The sequence below is a fragment of the Microtus pennsylvanicus genome, chromosome 5, assembly GCF_037038515.1.
Source record: "Microtus pennsylvanicus isolate mMicPen1 chromosome 5, mMicPen1.hap1, whole genome shotgun sequence".
NCBI lineage: Eukaryota > Metazoa > Chordata > Mammalia > Rodentia > Cricetidae > Microtus > Microtus pennsylvanicus.
Genome location: NC_134583.1, coordinates 51,180,102 through 51,205,228, shown reverse-complemented (window position 1 = coordinate 51,205,228; position 25,127 = coordinate 51,180,102). Strand labels below are relative to the sequence as shown.

Genomic DNA, 25,127 nt, shown 5'->3' with positions numbered 1-25,127 from the left:
TCTTTAATATATTTTTTCATTTCTGTTTAAAGGACCTCTATCAACTTCATAAAGTTGGTTTAATGATCGTGTGTGTGTTGGAATATTCAGGTCTTGCTGTTGTAACTGGGCCCTATGGTGGCATTTGGCCTGTTGTCATCTAGTAAATACAAGCCATTAATGCCTCCAAATGTTTTACAATATGTGAAGACTCTCCATACCCACTTAAACAAAGACTTGTCATGTTTCAAATGCCAGTAGTGTTAAGATTGAGAAGCATATCCAATGGAGGTGAAACACTCAGCATATTAGATGGGCACATCCTCAATACCAGATGCATTAGTGTTAGGTAAGAGACTGATGCATCTGAGTGATCCTTGAAAGGCTTACAAAGTTGTAAAATCAAGAATATTTCATTCTATCAATCATATAAACTGTCCGGCAGCTCAAGAGACCAATTATATTGGTAGTATTTAGTGATTTTCATCAGCAATAATAATGTCTCCAACTATATTTGGTATGATTTGTCATTCCCTCAGAGTGCTAGGTATGAATGGTGGATAGCAAACAATTTTAAGTATCTAAGCTAATCTTCAATATTTGGTAACCTCTAACAAAGTCACATTGATTTGTCATTCACTGCTAAGTCAAATTTTAGGGAAAAAATTTTTTCTAGTATGGCTGTTGATTACTTTGGATTCCCAGTGAATTTTAGGATTTTTGTTTTGTTTTGCCTATTTAGCATGTATGCTTGGCCATCTTTTCTCTAAAACATGTGTGTGTGTGTACTTATACTTTCATTTAGTCTGGCTAAGGAAGAAAAAATGATGTTCTCCAGCTATATGGTATATATGTTTGTGAATTTTTCAAGACTGAGAAAAATAGCAAGTTTCTCCCTGTGTGTACTATGTCAGGATTACAAAGACCATGCTTTGAAATTATCATCCAAATTTAAAATTTACCCCCAATGTAGGGCTGAACTCACCCCGACTTTCTCAGGCTGTTCATTCTGGTGGACTTGCACAGACTTGTTTCCATATCACTTTGTTCAGTTGTCTAAGGCTTTGGTTATTACTTTGCATTTACAGTTCTCTGAACCCAAGTAAAAATTTTGTTTGAACTCTTAGAAAATAATGAATTTCCTTGTTTCTGCAGCAAAACTTTAATACAGTTTTTAATTTTTAATAAAACCAGTAACCTAAGGAACCAGTCAAAACCCCTTATAGTAATAAGTAAGAACAGATAATTCTAAGACCTCCTTGAATACAGCAGATCCTAACCTGAGGTTCCTTTCCTTGCTTTTCTTTTCACATAAGCCCTTTTGGGAACCAAGCATATGTTAAAGTAGCACATGTGTTCCTTTACACTTTAACAAGCTGCCCATTAGAGGGCAGTAGCGCACAAACACAGTGTGTCATAATTTAGTAAATTTATCTAAACTCTGCATTTTGCTGTAGAATGTTTCAGCAACTACAGATAGGGTCACCTTTGAACTTTTAACATGGGGTTTTCAAATTCTTGTTGCATTTATTTGGTTTACAGTTTTTCTGATTTTGTTTGTAGGAATACTGTTAATGAGCAACATGTTTTTTTTTAATAAGTGATTAATGTATAGACTGCTGCTGCTGTTTTTACTACAAGTGCAATCACTATTGTTACTACCTTATAAGTAGTTGGTATTGCGATCTTACAAAGAAAAGGAATGCATTTCATTTTAATACATGGTATACAAAATCATGTACCTAGTATTGCCATAGTTCATATCTAATCCTGTTTCTGGGCTGTCTGTTCACTTTGTCTATTTGATCCTTCACAAAGAGTCACAAGTTTAGAAACTTTGACTCACTCATTTTCTCTGTCTATCAGCTCTCTCTTACTGGGACAAAATACCTGAGACAATGAACTTACAAGGAGGAAAGATGAATGTTGATTCTGTGGTTCAAAGATTTAAACAATAGCTTCTAGACCCTGATGTTTTGGGCTTTGATGACATAGTTGTCAAGACTAGTGTACAAGGTGGAAGAGGCTGTTCATCTCACTGTGGCTCGAAAACAGACATGAAGTGGCTGAAGGGCCATTATCCCCATCAAGGGTGCACACCCTGTAATGTAACTTCTTTCCACTGGGCTCTAACTCATAAAGATTTTAGCACTCCTCATAGCACCAATGGCTGGTGACAGAACCTAGCATAATAGCCACTGGATGGCATATAGATCCAAACTATACTGTTCTGAATTTCCTTATCTTTTTATGGGTCTTTGTTCTTTCCTATAAAAATAAACATGCCGAAGTATAGATTTTAACTAGAAGTGCTATGTACCCTTTGTTTTTCTGAACGACCTTAAGTCATTGTTAGTACAGCAGGTCATAGAGATGCTAAAAAAAAATTAAGATGTAACTCAGAGATACTTGCAATATTTCAAAAGTTTGTAAAAATGTTTTAAAAGTTGTTAAAATGAGGAGGCCAGGGATATGGCTCAGTGGGCAAAGCCCTTCTCATGCAAACCTGACAGTCTGAGTTCAGATCCCCAGAGCTCATGTAAAAACAAGACACAGTGATGTCCAAGTCCATAATGCATTTCCGTGTACATCTGTAAGGAGCTGGAATGTAGACACGTGAGAAATGCCAGAAGCTTGCAAGCCAACCTACATAGTAGTGAACAAAGAAACCCTATCTCAAACAAGATGTAAGAACCAGCAACCAAAACTTTGCTCAGACCTCTACACACACTCCTTTGGTGTACCCCCACACAGACACACCTATGAACATAGACATATATACACATATACAAGAGTATCTTTAAGAGTTGTCATGATTACTATTATTTACTTCATTTGAAATAGAATTCAGAAGGTTTTTAAAATTGCTACAAAAATAAGTCATTACCTCTCCACCCTGGAAACCTATTTCCACTATATTTTTAAAAATTATAAATTAAATATTCTGAGAATGTATGAATAGATAAAAGCAAACAAGTGTACTATTTTTTGAAGAAAGAAATTACAGAGAATACAGATAAGTGATGTTTTACTAATTCCAGGCAAAATTTTAGGAAAAAAAAACCCTAAATATACACAATTTTGCATTTTCAAGGAAATTTGTAGCATAAGCTTGATTATCTTACATAAATTTATTTATTTAGCATCACATGTTGAGCAGTACAAGAACTAAAATATGGTGCTTTGGCTGACGAAGCAGTCTTATTTCAATTGTGTTTTGAGAAATGCTAACTGTATCCTCTGCCCTGATCCACCTTTTTCTTTTTTGGCTCTGCTACATAACCTAAAAGAATTTGGGGGAGCAGTTTTAATAGATGGTGACAGTTGACCATTTTTAACTGACAAGAGCTTGTTATAGGATACTCATGAGTTTAGTCTACACCATGAATAGCATAGGTTCAGTGGAAATAAGGAATTTTCTGGTGGCAGAAGGATAATAAATGCAAGAATTGGTCTAAGAAAGGTTGTAAAGCACCCTTCCCTAGAGAACTTTAGAGAACACATAAATTCCACAGTGCTCAGGGTTTGAAATAGAATCCTCCTTTATTTGATGCTAGATAAAGTTTCATGCTGGCCCTAGAATATTTGAAAATATTAGCTGGTAGTTAATACTAATTAGCTGGTAGTTAATGAGTGTTGCTCAGGGGTAGCATATAGAAAGTCCTGAGTTCAATCTCCTGCACCAAAAACTTTAAAATAATTAAATTATTATACTTCTGATATGTGTCATTGTTTCCCACTTGTTAGGATGCAGTGGGAAGTACCTTCTGCATGCCTCTCAGTTTTTTTCTACAACAGGTATATAGAACAGGACAAATAAACAGAACAAAAAACAACAGCAGCAGCAAAACAGCAAACCCAACTCTTTAATATGGGGCTGGAGAAATGGCCCTGAGGTCTTGTAAAGGACTGGAGTTCAATTTCCAGCACCCACATTAGACAAGTCTCATATACCTAGAACTCCAGCTCCAGGACAGTCAGTGCCCTCCTCTGGCCTCTGTAGGCACCTGTATGCATGTGTGCATCTGCACACAGAAACACACATGCAAATACACAAAGCAATATAAAATAGTTTAAATTTTTTTAATTAAAACATAACTTTTTAATCAAACAAGACATCTGCTTTTGTGGTGTTTTATTTTAGTAAGACAAGGCTAAATAATATAAAATTCATACTATGTGGAAATATTTTACATACTAAAGAGAAAACATGTAAGAAAGATAATGGATTATTGAGGGAAAAATATAATTTTGGTAAAGTATCCAGAAAGAATGTCCATAAGAAATGCAAATTCAGAGGAAATGGAGAAGTATTTTAGACCAAGGGAACAGTGTGTTCCAAGGACTTGAGGCAGGAACAGAAAGCCTGTGAGCCTGATTCAAATGGATATAGCATATAGTAGCATAGAAAGACTAGATCTTGCAATGTCGTTAATAATTTTGGGTTTTCAGACTCGTTGAACATAGAGGACAATGAGGACTACTGAGAACTCAAGAACAAGGGCACTGGGTTTTGATCCTACTGCACGTACTGGCTTTGTGGGAGCCTAGGCAGTTTGGATGCTCACCTTACTAGACCTGGATGGAGGTGGGTGGTCCTTGGACTTCCCACAGGGCAGGGAACCCTGATTGTTCTTTGGGCTGATGAGGGAGGGGGACTTGATTGGGGGAGGGGGAGGGAAATGGGAGGCAGTGGCGGGGAAAAGACAGAAATCTTAAATAAATAAATAAGTAAGTAAGTAAATAAAGTGGAGACAGGAGAGAATCCCTTGGGGCTCTCTAGACAGATAGCCTGGAACACACAGTAAAAACCAACAGTCTCAAGAGGGAGGGGGAATGGAGTGGGGAGAGGGGGAAAAGAGTGGGGGGAGGGGCGATGTGTGGGAGGAGGAGGAGGGAAATGCAATATGGGGAGGAGGCGGAAATTTTTTCAACAACTAAAAAGAAATAAAATAAAAAAATAAACAAACAAACAAAAATAATTTTGGGTTTTACTCTGATAAGGAGGCCACTTAACTGAACAAGGTTGTGGGTAAGTTGTCATGCTTTTAATAAGACCAATGTCTTCACTGCTGAAAGACTAAGAAGGGCAGAACCGAGGAGACCAAATGTACTGAATAGTTGAAGAGCTGCTGGCTTAAACTAAACTGAGAAGTAGGCAGATGGTAAATGTACTCTGAAGGTGAGGGCCACAAGATGATTGGTAATTATATGTTAGCAAAGGGGATTAGAAGATGACTAATCTTTCCACAGGAATGATTGGGAAAAGACACATATGCTATTCACTACAGTGATCAAGACTGAGTTTATAGACTACATTTTAGACCCAAATTGAAGATGTTACTTTAAATTTTAGTGGAAATATTTTGTATAGATAGTTAAGTAGAAGACTATAGAATTGGAGAACACTCAAATTAAGAACATTGCATCAAGCCAGACAGTGGTGGCACTTACCTTTAATCCCAGCACTTGGGAGGCACAGACAGGCAGATCTATGAGTTCAAAGCTAGCTTGATCTATAAGTGAGTTCTAGGACAGCCAGCACTACACAGAGAAACCCTGTCTCAAAAAAAAAAAAAAAAAAAAAAAAAAAAAAAAAAAACCAAGACCAAAAATAAGAACAACCTGCCCCAAAAGAACATTGACTCATTGATGTCCTTTTGATTAAAAGATAAAATACTGGAACTGATCTCAAAGGTTGATAAAGTGAAGGCCCAGGGATTGAGGTATTCATATAATTAAGTGAGGAGATGCAATCAGATCTAAAATCCAGGCAAGGGACATATTCATGGAAGAAGAAGACCAACTGTCTCAGATGCTGCTGGAAGATCCTGGAAAAAGATTGTGGTATTCTATATGCATTGGTATGTATATGTATGTGTAATCACCTGGTTTCAGGTGGCCCTTTATGCTCTTCTGTTCTCTTCTTCCTGTTTTCCACTGTCATGTTAAATATGTTAACTTTGATACTTTTATTTGTGCTGCAGGAGAATCCAAACCCTCATATGGCATTCCAGAAAGTTCCACGCCCAACAGAAGGATCCCACTTGAGAGTTCATATTCTTCCTTTCCCGAAGATTAATGAAGCCCGGGTTCAGGAACTAATACAAGAAAATCTTGCTAAGAACCAGAATGCACCTCCTGCCACACGAATAGAAAAGAAATGTGTGGTGCCAGCAGGTCCACCTGTTGGTATGTATTGTGTGTGTATGTGTGTGTGTGTATGTGTGTGTATATGTGTTTGCTCATTTTAAAAATAAGCCTTTTATGAAAGGGGGTGGTGTACATTTCTATAGCTCCAGCACTTGGGAGGCTAAAGCATGATTGTTCTAAGTTCTATGCCGGACTTGGCTATATAGGGAGTACAACACCTAGACTAGACAATGAGACTCTCTCAAAACTGTGACAGCAGAGACAAGCTATAACCATAACCACCATCACCTCCAAGTCCATATATCTACCATCACCACCTCCATAACTACCTCTGCTTCCACTGCCTCCACCACCATAGCCTCCTCTAACACCAAAGTTTCCACTACAACCAAATTATCTCCACTACCCCAAAAGTTTCCTCTATGACCTATAAAGTTGCCAGATCCACCTCCATAACCTCTCTGTGATCCCGCGTCTTTTCTTTAAAAAGGGCCTTTTTCACTTCACAATAAATGCCACTAATAGTGTGGTGTTTCAGAACAATAATTTTATCAATTGTATCATGATCATTAAAATTTCCAAAGCAAATCCTCTTTTTTCTTACATAATTTCTATGGTTTCAATCTTGCCATACCTTTCAAAGTGGTCTTTCAGACTATATTCTTCTCTACATTCTTCACTGTTGAATGGGTACTAGGCTAGAAAAGATTCTTTTGGTTCCACCACACGCCCATCAACATGCGTGGCCAAGCATACATTGCAGCATCCACCTCTTCGACACAACAGTAGGTCACAAAAACAAAGCCGCTGGAACATTTTGTATGGGTAATCTCTCATTACCTCACAGTCTGTAAGTGTGCCCCATTTCTCAAAATGTTCCCTTAAGCTATCATCTGTAGCTTCAAAGCCCAGACCACCAGTAAACAGCTTCCTCAACTGTCCTGGTTCCTTTGAATCGTGGCCCTCCATTTTGAGACCAGACTCTCCTCTTTTAACTCAAGTTCAATATGGGACCCAGGGGAAGAGGCGGGGCTGTAGACTGTCTTTACTTACTGAACCTTGTCTCTTCTTCTCTAGCAGCTTAGGGAGATGTATTAAAATCTCGTGATTGTGACGCCGTTTCCCATCCTAGCCCTAGCTTAGCATTCTGGGTGTATCTTGAAGTTGATTTGTTGAATGAGTATATATTTGCGAGTGTTGTACTAGTTAATTTACCTCTTCATTGTTATAAAATGTGAACTAAATTGTATCCTTTAAGACTATAGTTTTAATTTATTTGTGTTTTCTTTATATCCCTCCACTAGTTTCGATAATGGATAAAGTGATAACAGTTTTCAATAGTGCACAGAGACTGGAAGTTGTTAGAAACTGCATCTCATTCATATTTGAAAATAAAACTTTGGAGACTGAGAAGGTAATAAAATAATATTTTCCTATTTAATACTTTCCTTTTAGAATTACATTTCAAAGTTGGCAAATGGTCTGTTCTCTACTCTTTTGTCTCTTTAAGCCATTTTAAATGAATAGTATTCCAAATTTAAGACTATAGTTCAAGCCTGTGGCTACAAGAGAATTTGGTAGTTGTTTATTCTCTCTAGTTGTTATAAAGCTTTAATGTTATTATTTTAAATTGTGTGTGTGTGTGTGTGTGAAAGAGAGAGAAAGAGAGAGAAAGAGAGAGCACTGTATATACGCGAATAGTGCAGGTGACTGCAGAGGCCATGGCATCAGAACCCCGCCCCCCAGAGTTACAGTGTGATGAATCACTTGATGTGAATGCTGGGAAGTTAACTTGTATCTTCTGCAAAAGCAATACACACTCTTAATAGCCTAGCTATCTCTCCAGCCACTTTTTCTCCAATTTTAAAGCATGATTCTTTAGACTTTTTTTCCCACATACTTAATTTTAATATAATTTCTTTTATTTTTGCAAGGAATCTAGTTAAATTGTCTAGTGCATACTAGAAACTGGTATTACAATTTAAATGTGTCTCTTTGGGTTTTCTTGCCTTCTTCAATGGTACATGCTGAGCATAACATAGCCTTTTTTGGTGCCTTATGATCACAGTTCTGAACATCTGCTACAGGGGATTGGTAAACATGAACAGTTACTTGCTGCTTTACTGAATAACCCATCATCCCTCACTTTTTCATGGGTTTTATTTTGGTTATTTGTTTATTGATTTTGTTTGCATATTTATATTTCCAAATGTAGCAGGTTTCCTATTGTTTCTCTGTCTTCAGCTTGCATGCTATTTCTTTCTTACTTTGGTTTGTTTTGGTTTTAGATTTTTGAGAAAATCTCACTGTGTAGTAGTCTAGATTGGCCTTGTTTTACTGATCCTCTTGCCTCAGTCTCTGAATACAGGTGATGCCATCATACTAGGCTTTGTATGTTGTTTTTTTATCTGCTTCTCATGTTGTTAGACCCTCCTGCTCTAATACTTTTTCTTTTCTTGCTTATTGTACTTCCTGTTCTTTTAGGTTTCCCAAATTAAATAAGCTCTTTATTACTATATGTGAATGAACAGGCTTTATATGGTGAATTAGAGGAGCCATTTCTGAATATTCATACAATGAAGGCTTTAATGCATATATCTAAAGGTATCTAAATGTCTATAGTTTTGAGTCATGGTCTAAGCAGCAGTCTATTTGACCACTAAAGTTGTATCAAGTCTGGAGAGTAGGGAGTGAATTTCATGTTTTCTCAATCTATATTATAAACTACCTGTACTTGTTTTTCTTGGTGTGTCTTAACATATGAACATATAATTACAAATGTGTTTTACAATTGGTATTAGCAGTTAATCATCACCTGTTCCCTAAGAATTCACTTCTAGTAACTTTGTTAATTACTTGACAGAATGTACTTTACTTTTCAGTGTGGTTGCTTTAAAGTGCATTTGGTCACTTGGAATTCTCTTGTCCTCAGACCCTTCCTGCTGCCTTGAGGGCCCTTAAAGGAAAAGCAGCAAGACAGTGTCTCACTGAGGAATTGGGTTTGCATGTCCAGCAGAACCGGGCGATATTGGATCATCAGCAGTTTGACTACATAATAAGGATGATGAATTGTACTCTGCAGGTAATCTTGAGTGATTTTAGATTATTTTTTTAGATTAGATATTATTTTGACATCTTTTCTCTAGATGTATTAATTACTGAAATATCAATGTCTTGAGGCTGCTATAGCTAATGAAGATGTCATATCCACTGAATCACTTGCTCACTAATTGATGTAAATGCTCGGTTCTTTGTTCTTTCTTTGTTTCTCTTGACAAGTACTATGATCTATACTGATTTCATATCTTAAAGACATAGAGTCATATATTACCAAATCCTATAGTCATGTGACTCCTCAGTGAGTTTTTAGTTGTACTGTTAAAGCAAACAACAGTTAATGATAAATAACTCAATGATAAAAGAATGAATTATAAGAAACAGCCTCCTATGGACTTCAGAATAGGTATATGATCTTACAGAAATTGCATTCCTACAAAATAATGAAGGCTCAAATTAGAAAAAACAATCTGGGTTCCTTGTTGGTTGTCATCCTGTTCTCTTTAAATATGCATAACCACATATAAATTCAGATATTGCCATCTGATTTTTGACAAAGATGCAAAAAATGTACATTGTAGGTAAAGCTGCCTCTTCGACGAATGATTCTGGGAAGGCTAGATATCCACATGTACAAGAATAAAAGTAGATCCCTGTCTTTAACTCTGAAACTTAATAGAAGACAAAGCACAGAGAAACATTTCACCATATCAGCCTATGAAAAAACTTTCGGAAAAGGATCCCAATCATTTATAATCATATTTTACAATAAACTACTCTCATAAAGGCAAATATATATATATTCTCTCATTTTTGTTTTCCTAGATTTTATATAAACTTATGTCTGTATATATAATAAGAAATTAGAAATGATACTGTTTAGGGGAACATAAGGGTCTAAGAGGAAGGGAAGAGGCATGAAAAGAAAATAGCCTAGGGGAATATACTTAACATGCAATATATACTTGTGTGAAGACAGGGTTTCTCTGTAGCTTTGGAGCCTGGCCTGGAACTAGCTCTTGTAGACCAGGCTGGTCTCGAACCCACAGAGATTTGTCTGCCTCTGCCTCCGGAGTGCTGGGATTAAAGGAGTGCGCCACCACCACCTGGATAAAAAAAGAAATTTTGTAAGTTATAATTAATAAGATATTTTGTCACTGTCTTGTATGTTGTGTTAGGAGCGGCAGGGCTGTGACCCCGGCAACCGGCCGCCCGCCCTGCTAGCTTTACCCGAAATAATTACATGGAAATTGTATTCTTTTAAACACTGCCTGGCCCATTAGTTCCAGCCTCTTATTGGCTAGCTCTTACATATCGATCTAACCCATTTCTAATATCCCTGTAACACCACGAGGTGTCTTACCAGGGAAGATCTTAACCTGTGTCTGTATCCGGTAGGAGAATCATGGCGACTCCTTGACTCAGCTTCTTTCTCCCAGCATTCTGTTCTGTTTACTCTGCCTACCTAATTTTATGTCCTATTAAAGGGCCAAGGCAGTCTCTTTATTTAACCAATAAAATTAACACAAAACAGAAGACTCTCCCCCATCACTTGTAAAGCTGCATGTGAATCATATTCTAAAACCCAAATATTCCATTAGATATTCTCTTGCCTATATAAGAGATGTGTATCAGTATTCTGAGTTACATGGAACAATTAAAGAAAGAGGGTCACTCCAGAAGTAATTCAGTCCTGTGGCAGCAGGGAGGTTTAGCCTTCCTGAATGAACCTCAGATAGCTGAGCAGAAGCATATTTATTGATCTTTAACACAAAAGTTCTTTGGGGGGGGGGGGTGTAAAACAAATTCCTCATACCAAAACCTCTAATCTAATCTAATCTGTATGTTTCATAAAGGAAACATCACACCCCTGCAGCTTTAGTCCTTATTGTATACTGTTTGCAGTACCTAATAATGCAAGATGCTCCAGGTGTGCCAGGGCCATCTTGTGACCAAAATCCTGCAAAGGCTGTAAAGCTTCTTTAGGAAAAGAGCGATAGATAATAGAGAACAATCACTGTTTGCTACAGTGATTTCTTCAGGGTCAAAGTACTTCTATAAAACAACTTCATCCTAATGTTTACACTAGATATAGTAAAAACAACTATTTGATTCTAATGTTTATCCTAGATATAGTAATTCTACTAGAATTCCCGTCCAAAACTGTCTGTTGTGGCATTTTTAAAATCATAGACAAGCTTGGACCTGGAAAGATGGCTCAGTGGTTATTAGCACACACACACTGCTTATGGAGAGGACTGGAGTTGGGCTCTTAGCACCAACATCAGGTGGTTCAAAACCACCTTTAACTCCAGCTCATCTCTTCTGTATTCTGAGAGCACCTATACTCACACATCCATTTTATACCCCACCAGAGACATATAACTAAAAACGAAGTAGATCTTAACAGGAAAACTGAAACTTGTCAGTAATGGAATGAATATATAAATACTTAAATTTTTTTTCTGTAGACCATTATTCGGCAAAGAAAATGAACAAATAACAATATGATTGACTCTTAAGACAACTTAATTACAATACGTTTCCACATAAAAAGTCAAAAGCGTATAGTATCTAGAAATGTTTAACTTAGTAGCATTAACGTAGGTGGAAAAACCACAAAGAAAACGTCAAGATATGGCTGTGGAAATGGGGCTCTAGTTTAGTGATAGAATGCCTCTTTACTTGCAGGAAGCCCTGTGGAATTTCAAAACCCACTAAATAGTTGCTATTTTTATATTGATTTATTTAATAGTGGTCTCTTTGGAAGATTGTTCAACTTGAAGTAGAAACATATCACTCCACATATAAACTGGTATGGAAACACTTAAGTTATATATTACAGGTAGGGTAAAAGGTAATTATATAAAGTAGATATGTGATTCTTTATTGATCTGTAATTACGTACATGTGCAATATAGTTGATTATAAGTCTGGAAAGATATTTACACTAAGTCTTTAATGGTTGGTTTTTCTGGTATGGATTCTAATAGTTTTGGCTTATAATTTAAATCCTAATAAAGTAGTTTAAATTTAAATTATCGCACACATAATAATTAAATAAGAGCATATCTTTTATAATTAAAAAATTATTTTTAGAAAGTAAACTTTGTGAACCCTTATGAAAATAATAAATCATACTAAATTTTCTCTTCAAAGGCCCATATATTCTTTGTTACATTGTTATAGTAATTTTTTCTATTCATAAATGACAGACCAAAGAAGTAAGTTTGACAAGATGTTCAGAAGCCCTAAATAGACAGTTTCCCAACTTCCTAATAACTGATATTAAAGCTACATAAACTGTATTGAAAGTTTTGTCTATCAATATTTTCTATGCTGTCCATGAGCCAAAGTTTTAAAACTTTAAGTTTCACATTTTAAGATTATGTTTTAAAGGTCTTGTCTAAACTTAATCTTAACACATGTCATTTACAGATCTATAGGAAGCTGTGCTATAGTTTTTTCTTCTTTGAATATTAATCTTTCTGAGAAATAAAAAGTACAACACAATTTTTGTTTCTTTCAAATCACCTTATTTAGCTAAATCAGCGTTTCAGGTGCATGTAAGCATAGTCCCCGCGCCCATCACTGCTCCTACCATTATTTGCCATTGTATAAGCATTCTTTCTGGTTATAAATGGGTCTCCATATATTATCCTTATTTGAATGAGTTCTTTACAACCTGGGTTTATTTGTGTCTCTGTTGGAATTGCACAAGGGATTTAATATGACATTATTAATATTCTTTTCAAAAGCATAGAATTTATTAGCAGGCCAAACATCTGTGTTGATATTTTAAGAAAGAAATGTTAACTAAATGAACTAATTCTTAGTTAGTGATTCAAACACTTAGTAATCTTTATTTTTATGACCTAGAAGTTAGTTTCTCTCTTGCCCTCAAGGGAAAACCAAAAGGAACATCAGTACTGCAAAACAACTACTTTATTAGGCTCATTCAAAGCCAAAATAATTTTTCACAATACTGTTTTATACAGAATATAATTAATTTCTACAAAACATCTCATTTCAAAAAATGGATCATATGTTTTTTCTTTTCTTTCTTTGGTTTTTCAAGACAGGATTTCTCTGTGTATCTTTGGCTGTCCTTGTTGTAATATGAGCAGCGGGGCTACATCCCCAGCACCCCGGCCGCCTGCTAGCTTTTGCCCCGAAATAATTACACGGACACTGTATTATTTTAAACAATCGTGGCCCATTAACTCTAGCCCTTACAGGCTAATTCTCATATCCCGATCAACCCATCTCTAATAATCTATGTAGCATCAGTCTTACCAGGAAAGATTCTGCATGTCTGATCTGGTGGCTTGCTTCATCGAGTGTGTCTGCCCGGGAGAGGGGAGCATGGCGTCTCTGAGCTCACTTCCTCTTCCTCCCTGTATTCTGTTCTGTTTACTCCACCCACCTATGTTCTAACCTATCAGGGCAAGCAGTTTCTTTATTTAATTAACCAATGACCTCCCTCCATCATTTCCTCTTTTTCTGTTTAAACAAAAAAGGGAGGCTTTAACTTTAACATAGCAAAATTACATATAACAAAACAGTTATCAAGTAAAAATTACAATATTTACATCTATTTTATCTTTATCATAACAAAGGAAAACAACTTAACTATCTATATATTCTTCAACTGCATCAAAGACTCCAGAAGGATATAATATTACCTAAGTAAACAAGAAATAAGCAACTTTCAAAACTCTAGAAATGACAGAGACATTTTGCTGCCTGAACAGTCACCCAAAGTTTCTCTGTACCGTCGGGGCATCCATCTTCGGCCTACAGGCCCATAGTATCCAGAGACGTTTCCATGAAGCAGGAAATTTCAAAGGCAGTTCAGTCACTATCTGCTGTGTCCTGCAGAATGTCTCGCAGGCTCCTTCATGAATCAGGAACCCCGAAAGACCATCTCACCTTTAGGCAAGTTCAGTAGTCCTCTTTCAGTGGGTTCTTTGTGTCCAGTTTATGCAGTAGTCCAGGCAAGAGCAGTTTCTTGCCCAAATGGCTATCAAACTTCATAAGGAACCTCTTCAATGCCCATCTTCCTTTTGAAGTAGATTGGTGCTGCCAGAAGCAGAGTGTCTCATTGTCATGAAAAGTCCTAAGTTATTAAAACATTTAAAATGCCATATTCTATAATCTTTGAAAAATATGAAGAATGCCTATCTAAAATATATCTATGCGCATTTAGAAAATCTTAACTAACATGACTACAAACTTGACTATTATGATTATCTATTAACAACCTATATACATTACATTTTTAAGTGAACTACACAATCACAATACCTTAATAAAGATCAAAAATACATATACACATAACAAAATTGACCTTAAATTTATATCACTAAAGGAAAATCCATATAAATGCAAATTATTCATACCTATATCATATCCCCCTTTAAATGTAAAAGAACATTTATAAACCACATTTGGGAACACGGGCACAGTTTTTTCTCTCCTTTTTTTTTTTGCTTCCTGCTGAATGGGGACGTCGTTAATTAGGTCTTTCATGGTATAACCTGTGTGCTAGTTTCATCTCATTTGGCAGTTGAGCAAAGCAATTTTCTGAAGGTGTTCACAGAAATCCTTCAGGAGGGCGTGGTCCATCATACCATATTGGAATAGAAACAATCCACAGACTCTCATGCTCTGTGAAAACAAAACAAGAAACTTCTTTCCAAAGCATCATGTCCTTAGATCCAAATTTCAAAGTCAAGGCATTTTCAAAATATCTATGTTGGATTAGTTCAGCAGCATTCATAAACAAATATCTTTTAGCAGCTGTTGCTCCTTCCTCAGCATTCAAACAATTCAAAGAGAGCATAATAGCATACAGTATCAAAATTTTCTGTGTATTTTCCATCTTTGTGCACTTTATTTTAACCTCTATTGTTTATTTTTACTTTTATTTTTTGCTTTTTGAGACAGGTTCTCTGTATCTTTGACCTGGAATAACTCTGTAGACCAGGCTGTCCTTGAACTCTCAGAGATCTGCCTGTCTCTGCCTCCCAGGCATTGGGATTAAAGGCGTGTGCTACCACACCTAGAAGTCACAGAGGTCAATCTCCCTCTGCCTCCCAAGTGTTGGGATTAAAGGTGTGTACTACCACACAGAACAATGCTCTTCCTTTTTTTTTTTACTTTAAGAACTTAAACTTTTAGCCTGCACATATTTTTAAACACACTGTAAATCATTTAAAAGTTTTCTTTTTTCTTTAAATCTTTCTTTTACTGTATATGTCTCTTTTTTGACCACATGAGTCTTTAATTTACCAAGCAATATCAGTAGGACTAAAGCCGTGGCTTTGCCGGCTAGATGTAGTCCATTCCTTAGCTTTCTGCCATTCGAACCTTGTGGCTGAGGTACCGGCCAGAGCCTCATTCAGTGCCACAAGTCTACAGTGTTTCAAGGTCCTTGCCATCAAACAAGCTGCAACAGACAACACTCAAGTCCTCTCTCTGTAACTGGCCCTCCTGCCTCAAACAGTCAGAGTTTGCCCTGGCAGGGCAGCCCAGAAAGCCAGCATTTTAGAACAACACAGGTTTTTTTCCTGCTACTGCTGAAAACAAACAAGCATTCAGTTGGCTTTTATCAACACCATTTAAATGTTTCGTGGCAGGACCTCTTAAGAGCTGCAGGGTTTTGCAGCTGAAGCTGAGTCAGGAAGCCTCTCTTAGATGAGAGCGCTTGCTTGCTTCTAGCAATTAGAGAAGACCCGAGAAATTGCTGCTACCAAGAAAACATGCTTTACTCTTTCCCAAGCTTTCTCAGGCTTTCAGTGGATACAGTTGTCCACACGTCTGGGCACCACTCTGTTGTAATATGAGCGGTGGGGCTGCATCCCCAGCACCCCGGCCGCCTGCTAGCTTATGCCCCGAAATAATTACACGGACACTGTATTCTTTTAACACTGCTTGGCCCATTAACTCTAGCCCTTACAGGCTAATTCTCATATCCCGATCAACCCATCTCTAATAATCTATGTAGCATCAGTCTTACCAGGAAAGATTCTGCATGTCTGATCTGGTGGCTTGCTTCATCGCGTGTGTCTGCCCGGGAGAGGGGAGCATGGCGTCTCTGAGCTCACTTCCTCTTCCTCCCTGCATTCTGTTCTGTTTACTCCACCCACCTATGTTCTAACCTATCAGGGCAAGCAGTTTCTTTATTTAATTAACCAATTACCTTCCTCCATCATGTCCTGGAACTCACCCTGTAGACCGGGCCTTGAACTCACAGAGATCCCCTGCATCTGCCTTCCAAGTGCTGAGATTAAAGGTGTGCGGCACCATGCCCAGCCATATTTTTCGAAACAAGGGTACAAAAAACATGAATTGAACCCCCACCTTAAATCTTGTTTTATTATTTCTAGATCTTAGCTACTGTCTTTTAACAATAAATTATGATTTGAAACCCAGTGAAGTTCTCCACTTCTGTCATTATATTAAACTTATGCTATAAGGAGATAACTCATTAACACAGAAAAAGACATTAGAAAATTTCAATAAACATAAATCACAATTTAATATACAGTTCTTCTAAAGAAGAGAATATCTCCAAATACATTTCCCCCTGTACTCTTAAAAAGAGCAAATAGAACAAACAAAACTCTAAACGTTAACAGAATTTTTTTTAGATTTCTTTTTTTAATTTTTTTATTGATTTATTAAAGATTTCTGCCTCCTCCCCGCCACCGCCTCCCATTTCCTTTCCCCTCCCCCAATCAAGTCCCCCTCCCTCATCAGCCCTAAGAGCAATCAGGGTTCCCTGCCCTGTGGGAAGTCCAAGGACCACCCACCTCCATCCAGGTCTAGTAAGGTGAGCATCCAAACTGCCTAGGCTCCCACAAAGCCAGTACGTGCAGTAGGATCAAAAACCCATTGCCATTGTTCTTGAGTTCTCAGTACTCCTCATTGTCCACTATGTTCAGCAAGTCCGGTTTTATCCCATGCTCTTTCAGACCCAGGCCAGCTGGCCTTGGTGAGTTCCCGATAGAACATCCCCATTGTCTCAGTGTGTGGGTGCACCCCTCGTGGTCCTGAGTTAAGGTCTGATCTCCAAAGTATATAAAGAACTCAAGAAACTAGACTGTAAAAGGCTAATCAACCCAATTATGAAATGGGGCACTGAGCTGAACAGAGAATTATCAACAGAAGAAGTTCAAATGGCCAAAAGACACTTAAGGTCATGCTCAACTTCCTTAGCGATCAGGGAAATGCAAATCAAGACAACTTTAAGATACCATCTTACACCTGTCAGAATGGCTAAAATAAAAAACAACGATAGCCTTTGCTGGAGAGGTTGTGGAAAAAGGCGTTAACAGAATTTTTTAAAATGTTTTTTTGTAAAGACTTATTTCTATGTGCATTGGTGTTTTGCCTCTATGTATATATCAGTGAGGGTGCTAGGTTCCCTGGAACTGGAGTTACAGACAGTGAGCTGCCAAAGTGGGAGCTGGAAATTGAACCTGGATTCTCTGGAAGAGCAACCAGCACCTGAATCAGCAGGTTTTATGACCACACTGAGACCTTGGTCTCTTTACGGCTTGGACAGCTGGTTTAACCTGAAAATTTTACATTGAGATAGAAACACTGAAAATAAGAGATAATGCCCAGTTAGTAGCATGCCCTTACTATTTGCTGCCAGTAAAGCAATTATACATCCTTTTATAAATAATGTACCCCCTGTTTAAGCAATCAGGATTTCCCAGATCAAGTTCAATAAAACATGAACAAATAGTTTTAAGATGGTCCAAAACCATGAACAAAATCCAATATGAATTAGTTTCAACACTAACCAGTGACAAACTTAGACCTCCCCCAAGACTATATTTACTTATCTAACATACATATGTAACAGTTGAAATAATAAACTAAAGATCAAATATTAAAAAATAATGAAACTAACAGAAATGACCAGATAACGTTAAGTTATGTAATCATTATAAGTGAAGACTAAAGGGATGTGGAATATTTGGTGTTATTAAGTCAGTTATCACTCTATAAATGAACTTTGTATTAAATGCAATCTAAGTTAAAATTACAGCTGACTTCTTTTAGAAGTTATAAAATTGATACTTAAATTTCTGTGAAAGTATTGCAGGCTTAAAAAATAAAATAAAATTGCATACTCAATAAAAGAACAAAATTGGAGAATTTTAAAACATATTAAGCCGGGTTAACCAAGATCTATTGTATTGACATAAAGCATCAATGCTAGATCAGTGGAAAAGAACAATCTTAAGTAGACCCATATGTATGGCATTTTCACAAAGGCACTGAAATGATACAATAGGAGATGAAGGGGTTTGTGTCTTTACAAATAATATTGGAAGCTTGGTGGTGGAACATGCCTTTAATCTGAGCATTCAGGAAGTAGAGGAAGGCAGATCTCTGAGTTCCAGGCTAGCATGGTGTATGGAATGAGTTCTAGGACAACCAGGGCTGCACAAGAACAACCTGTCCCAAAAGCCAAATAATAATAATAATAATAATAAATAATAATAATGGAATAACTAAATGTCTATATGAATACTGACTGTACATCAGAAAATAAGGATTAATTTGAGACAGAGCATTGACATAAAATGTAGAGCTATAAAATTATGATTCATTGCTCAGTTTATGTTCTTCTTAGATGAAATTTTTTTTAAATTGGTCACATGACGTCAAACTCACCATCTTCCTTAACATGTGAGACTATAAGTGTGTACCACTCACTACATGTACCTCAGAAAAGGAAAGGTGATGCTGGTGGTCCTGGGTTCTATAAGAAAACAAACTGAGCAAGCCTTGAGAATCAAGCCAAGAAGCAGTACCTCTCCTGCTATGAGATTACTGCCATATTTGAGTTCCTATCCTGACTTCTTTCAGTGATGAACAGTGCTGTTCCAGAAGTGTAAGCCAATGAACCCTTTCCTCCCCAAGTTGTTTTTGGTTATAGTATTTTATCACAGCAATAAAAACCCTAACTAAGACAGCTACATAATAAGTTTGAGGCCAGCCTGGCCAACATGAAACTTTGTCTCCAGAAAGAAAAACCAAGACTGGATATATCACTAAACAGGTTTGCCATCCAAGCAGACAGTAGTTTGGGGTCCAAAGAAATCTTACGTTTTAGGTATACAACTAAAGCAAAGGCAAGAAGGTATTTTAAAAATATCCCTGCTCAGATAGTGGCTCTAGAGGCAAAGGTGTCTCCCTTTGCAGCCTTCTCTAAGAACCTAGGGAAAGGATTAGGAGCCTGTTCTCTGAGACCTGGCATGCAGGATTCTGCTGGTTACCAAGAAAAGCATTGAGTCAGAATCATGCAGTATTTATTGAGGTGAAAAGCTGGTCTAAACCAGAGACTTTAGTGTGTTCTGTAATTCCTCAGTTCCCCCAGAAGAGGGACAAATGCTGGCAAATGCTGTACCCAATAGAAAGGTTACCAACAACCCTAACATGACTTAGAGACTAAAAAATCCTGACGTTATAATACTCACCACTTGTTCCACTGTGCTTCACCATTTAGTTGTAGATGGTTTTGTTTTGTTTGTTTGTTTGTTTGTTTTTGTTTGTTTGTTTGAGGTGGGGGAGCAGTCAACAGGGTTTCTCTATGAAACAGTCCTGACTATCCTGGAACTCACTCTGTAGGTCAGACACTGGCCTTGAATTCACAGAGATCTATAGACGTAAGTCACAAAACAGTCCCACACCAGTTTGGAATTATGATTAATAAAAGGGTTATTTATTTAAAGGGAAAACTTACAGATCACTGTCCTAGACAACAGCCCTCTGAGCCACCAGGAACAGAGTCTAGTAGCTGGAAGTGGAGCTGGAAGCAAGAAAGTGAGCACACGGCTACTGCTGCTTTTTAAAGCAAATGAGACCATGCCCAAGTGGGCTGGTATTTTAAAGGCTATTGGCTGAAGGAGCAGAAGGAGCTCCCACAGCACCTCCCCTTTTTGTTTAAGTAAGAGAGTTCCAAACACGATACAAAAAAATATACTCTAGAACAGATATCAAGTATAAGATTAGAATTACAATCAGCATAAACAATATTAAGCAAGGAACATATGCTAAATGTCTTAATAAACATTCTATCCTAAGGAGTCTAATTCTTGTATATGAAATGGCTTGGCTAGATCATAAGATGTCAGTAAGTGCGACTATCTGATCTTCAACCCCATTGAAGGCCTGAGAAAGGAGATAATATTACTTGAGCAGGCAGGAAGTACAATCAAGTAGCTTCCAAAGTGAACAATATATGACAGAGACAATTAGCTGCCTGAGCAATTACCCAAAGTCTCATTTTGCAACTTTGAAGCAACCAACTTTGGCTATGGCCTCATGTAATTGACAGACCATTTTTCAGAGGTAGGAAATTTTTCTAAACCGTCTTATCCTGTCTTGGCAGGATTTGACAGTCCTGCTTATCCATTTCAAGATATCATGTAACTTGTCAGTAGTTGAGGCATTGTCAGTTCCTTGCCCAAAGGCCAGTTTTGCCAAGAAGAAAACAAGCTCCTAGTGGAGTGTCTTTGGTGCTCAACATTCTCTCGGAAATAGATTGATGCTGTCATAAGCAGTCATGTCTCATGTCAACAAAACCCTAAGTTATTTAAATGCCATGTTCCACAGATCCTTGAAGTGGTTGAAGATTACCTATCTAGACAGGATACAATCTTTATGTATCTAAAGAACCTAATTGATCTAACTGTATATACAGCAAGCATGAACAACTATTGACCTATAATAATTAATACCTATATAACTTAAAGACTAAAACTTTATGTCAGAATATTAAATAATCTGTAAATAAATGTGCAACAAATGAGGTCAATGACCTCAAAAGGTAAACAATATATAACTATCTTGATCAGAGGTAGGAGTAATATATAATGCAATATGAAAATATATCTTAAAAGTTGTATCAATATACAAAATGTCCTAAGCAGAGATAATAACATACATATATACAACCTGACAAAATAACTTTGTATATGTTACAAATAATATAAACAAAAGTAACAAATATAATTTGAATTTGTATCAATATACAAAAACTATACCATATAAATTATCTATGAATAATATCTCATATGTATTCACTCTATTACCCACTATTACTCTGTCTCTCCTTTTTTTAACAAACATAGTTTTCACCCCAGCCCTCTATCTAATACAAGTAATAATCAACAACCCCTTAACAGTATTCCCAACCTATGGACAAACTTTTTTGGGATGGGGGCGTAGTCTTCTAGAATTGCTTCCTGCTGTCCTGGGGGCAATATTCTCTTAATGGGATCCTGCAAAATTAAAGTGATGGTTAAATTTCAAAATTACTGTCTAGTATAGCTGTAAACCATTTCTGAGCAGTCAACAGATAGTTGTTTGGTTTTTTTTTTTTTAAGTTCTTATTTGGAGTTCTGGCCAGAATGTCATGAGAAGGTACACCATTTCAGCAGCTGGTACCCAAAAAAGAAGCAGTCTTATAGTAGTGCTGTCTGCATCACGATGTCATCTCAACTAGGTAGAGTTGTTGCTATGGGTCCCCATCTTCTTCCTGGAAACTTCTAAGATTACTGCAGGAAAAGTATCTGTGGGAAAATCTATTGTTCATCACGAAAAACTTAAACATTATTCATATATACATACATTCAATGAAGAATATGTTATAGACAAAAAAAAGGCATGGAGAAAGTAAAAATTTTTCCTAAAGTCTTTCTTCTGTCCCATACCAAAAGGCTCCCGATATGAGACAGAAACTCTGAATGTTCCTTTTAACAACACGCTTGGATTTAGAGAAGTACAGAGCCATTATCCAACTCCAAAACAAGCTGAATATATTAATATTCATATATATATATTCATGTGTGTGTGTGTAAATGTAAGTGTAACCCATACCTGGATTCATAAACCATATTCTGTTTTCTAGATGCTCCTTAGTGGATAGTTCTTCTGTCAGCATTCAAACCTCCAGGGTCTCTTGAATTTTTGATGATGTGTATTTTCCTGCAGAGATAAGAGCAGAAACCTGCCCCAACCATATATGGCTTTCCTTACCACCTGTATGGTTGTCACCATTGTGGATGAGCTGTCATTTCTCTGTTTCAATAGATTTCTCCTTTTCAGAGCGAATCTTTATTAATTTTGATGGTATCCATAATTTTTCTTCTCCTGTGGAAACAAGAGTGAAACCCCTTCCCCAATGTAGTACATCTCCTGGTTTCCATTGTGAGGTCAACACATCCTTGAAATATACTAGTTGATTCAATTCAGAAGTTTTTTCCATTATCCAATACCTCTCTGCTGCTGTTGTTCCTTTCTCATTAGCGTTAAGAAAAGTCAAGGTTAATAAAGCATTATTCAGTCTATTTTGGAGGGTATTTTTCATCCCTTTCTGTTTGTTCAGCATATCCTTTATAGTATGATTTGACCTTTCTATAACTGCCTGACCTGTAGGATTATTTGGTATACCTGTAATGTGCTTTATATTTTAATAAGCAAAAAACCGTTTCATTTTTTTAGATACATATGCCAGACAATTGTCTGTCTTTATTTGTGCAGGTATACCCATGATGGCCATAACTTCCAATAAATGTGTAATTACTGAATCAGCCTTTTCTGAGCTCAAGGCAGTTGCCCATTGAAAACCTGAATATGTCTGTCCACCAGCCTCTGCCTCCCGAGTGCTGGGATTAAAGGCATGGGCCACTACTGCCTGGCTCCAGAAATGTTTTGTTCTCATTGGAAGACATCCATGTCAACCCAAATATTCAAAGATGGAAATCCAGAACAGCATAGAGAGTGCACCTGCTTCCACAAAAGTAACCACATAGAGACAGGCTGCACCACTGTCCGCATGAGGGGCCACTAAGAGATAAACCCTGTAACACTTCCTATTTCTCTCTTTCACTTTTAGATACTTAAGATCTCATTTCAGCTTTGTGGACCGGCTTTATCCTGCCCTGTTCTGGATTAAGTTTTGAGATAGGCTTTCCCGTAGACTACAGGTTGGCCTCGGGTTGGCATCTTCCTGTTCCAGCTGCCAAGTGCTGGGTTGTTATTAGTTGTCTTTCTAAATTTCTTTTCCTCTATCTCTTTTCATTCTATTCAGTTCTAGCTGCCTTATCTCAGCCCTTTGTCTTTTTTGTTCTCAGTTTCCACTTTTCTCTCCTGGATATTATCTCTATTGCTGAATACAAAATTGCTCCTCTTGTTGCTCTGCTTATTTTCTTTACATTCTTACCCTTAGGAACTGGTATCTTAGTTACACTGTAGTGTTCTTGTTCCTCTACTCCCTGAAATGTTTTGGAGTTGAGGGGGTCATTGTTTCTACTTAGGCTTGATGACTGAGCCACAAATCCCCAGCCTAGAATGGAAAAACAGTGCCTAATAACTATTGCAACCTAGTCACACTTAAAACATTGCAAATACTTCAACTTAAGGGAAAACAGATGATTGTTTTAAATCTAGCCAAATACCATAACCCAGATGTGTAAGTTTCAGTGCACAAATACGAGAAATTAAAACAACAACAACAACAACACGACTTCTCCAAAACTTATCCATTCCACAGTAACGGATTTCTGTGAGAGTGAATTAGGAGTCAGACAAAGAATTCAAAAGAATTATTGTAAGGATGATCAATTAGACAAAGAGGGCACAAATAAATTCCCATACAAATTCAAAAAAATTACAGACAGCTGAATGAAATAAAGTTAATACCGAATATGAAATAAAAAGCCAATAAAAAGAGAAATATTGAAAAACATCAGATTAAATTTTGGAAATGAAAAGCTCAAAGCATCAAATAAGGCAGTGGAAATATTCACCAGTATGATGAATCAAGTGGAAGGCAGTGTATCCAAGATTGGAGACCACAATAATGATAAATAATAATGATAAATGATTAAATTAAATGGAGAAAAACTCAAAGCCATCCCACTAAAATCAGGAACAAGACAAGGATGTTCTCTCTCCATACCTCTTCAATATAGTGCTTGAAGTTCTAACAATAGCAATAAGACAACATAAGGGGATCAAGGGGATTCGTATTGGAAAGGAAGAACTTAAGCTTTCATTATTTGCAGATGATATGATAGTATACATAAACGACCCCAAAAACTATACCAAAGAACTCCTACAGCTGATAAACACCTTGGTAATGTGGCAGGATACAAGATCAACTCCAAAAAATCAGTTGCCTTCCTATACACTAAAGATAAAGAAGCAGAGAGGGAAATCAGAGAAGCCTCACCTTTCACGATAGCCACAAATAGCATAAAATATCTTGGGGTAACTCTGACCAAGGAAGTGAAAGATCTATTTGACAAGAACGTTAAGTCTTTGAAGAAAGAAATTGAAGAGGACACCAGAAAATGGAAGGATCTCCCTTGCTCTTGGATTGGGAGGATCAACATAGTAAAAATGGCAAATCTAACAAAAGCAATCTATAGATTCAATGCAATCCCCATCAAAATCCCATCAAAAATTTTCACAGATCTGGAGAAGACAATAATCAACTTTATATGGAAAAACAAAAAACCCAGGATAGCCAAAACAATCTTATACAATAAAAAATCGTCTAGAGGCATTACCATCCCTGACTTCAAACTCTATTACAGAGCTACAGTATTGAAATCAGGTTCGTATTAGCATAAAAACAGAGAAGTCGACCAATGGAATCGAATAGAAGACCCTGACTTTAACCCACAACCTACGAACACCTGATTTTCGATAAAGGAGCTAAAAGTATACAATGGAAAAAAGAGAGCAACTTCAACAAAATGTCAATCTGTAGAAGAATGAAAATAGATCCATATCTATTATCATGCACAAAACTCAAGTCCAAATGGATTAAAGACCTCAATATCAGTCCGAACACACTGAATCTGATAGAAGAGAAAGTGGGAAGTACTCTACAACGTGGGCAC

At 37.0% G+C, this 25,127-nt stretch overlaps 1 protein-coding gene across 4 annotated transcripts in view; it reads left to right on the top strand.

Moving 5' to 3' along the window:
- The window catches only part of Sbf2 (SET binding factor 2), a 395,017-nt gene that overhangs the window by 239,814 nt on the left and 130,076 nt on the right, over positions 1-25,127 (top strand). For all 4 annotated transcript variants that reach the window (XM_075971874.1, XM_075971873.1, XM_075971872.1 and 1 more), the window contains exons 14-16: positions 5,967-6,171; positions 7,437-7,546; positions 9,065-9,214. In XM_075971874.1, the coding sequence (XP_075827989.1) occupies positions 5,967-6,171; positions 7,437-7,546; positions 9,065-9,214 (465 nt within the window). The remainder of the gene's footprint in view (positions 1-5,966; positions 6,172-7,436; positions 7,547-9,064; positions 9,215-25,127) is intronic.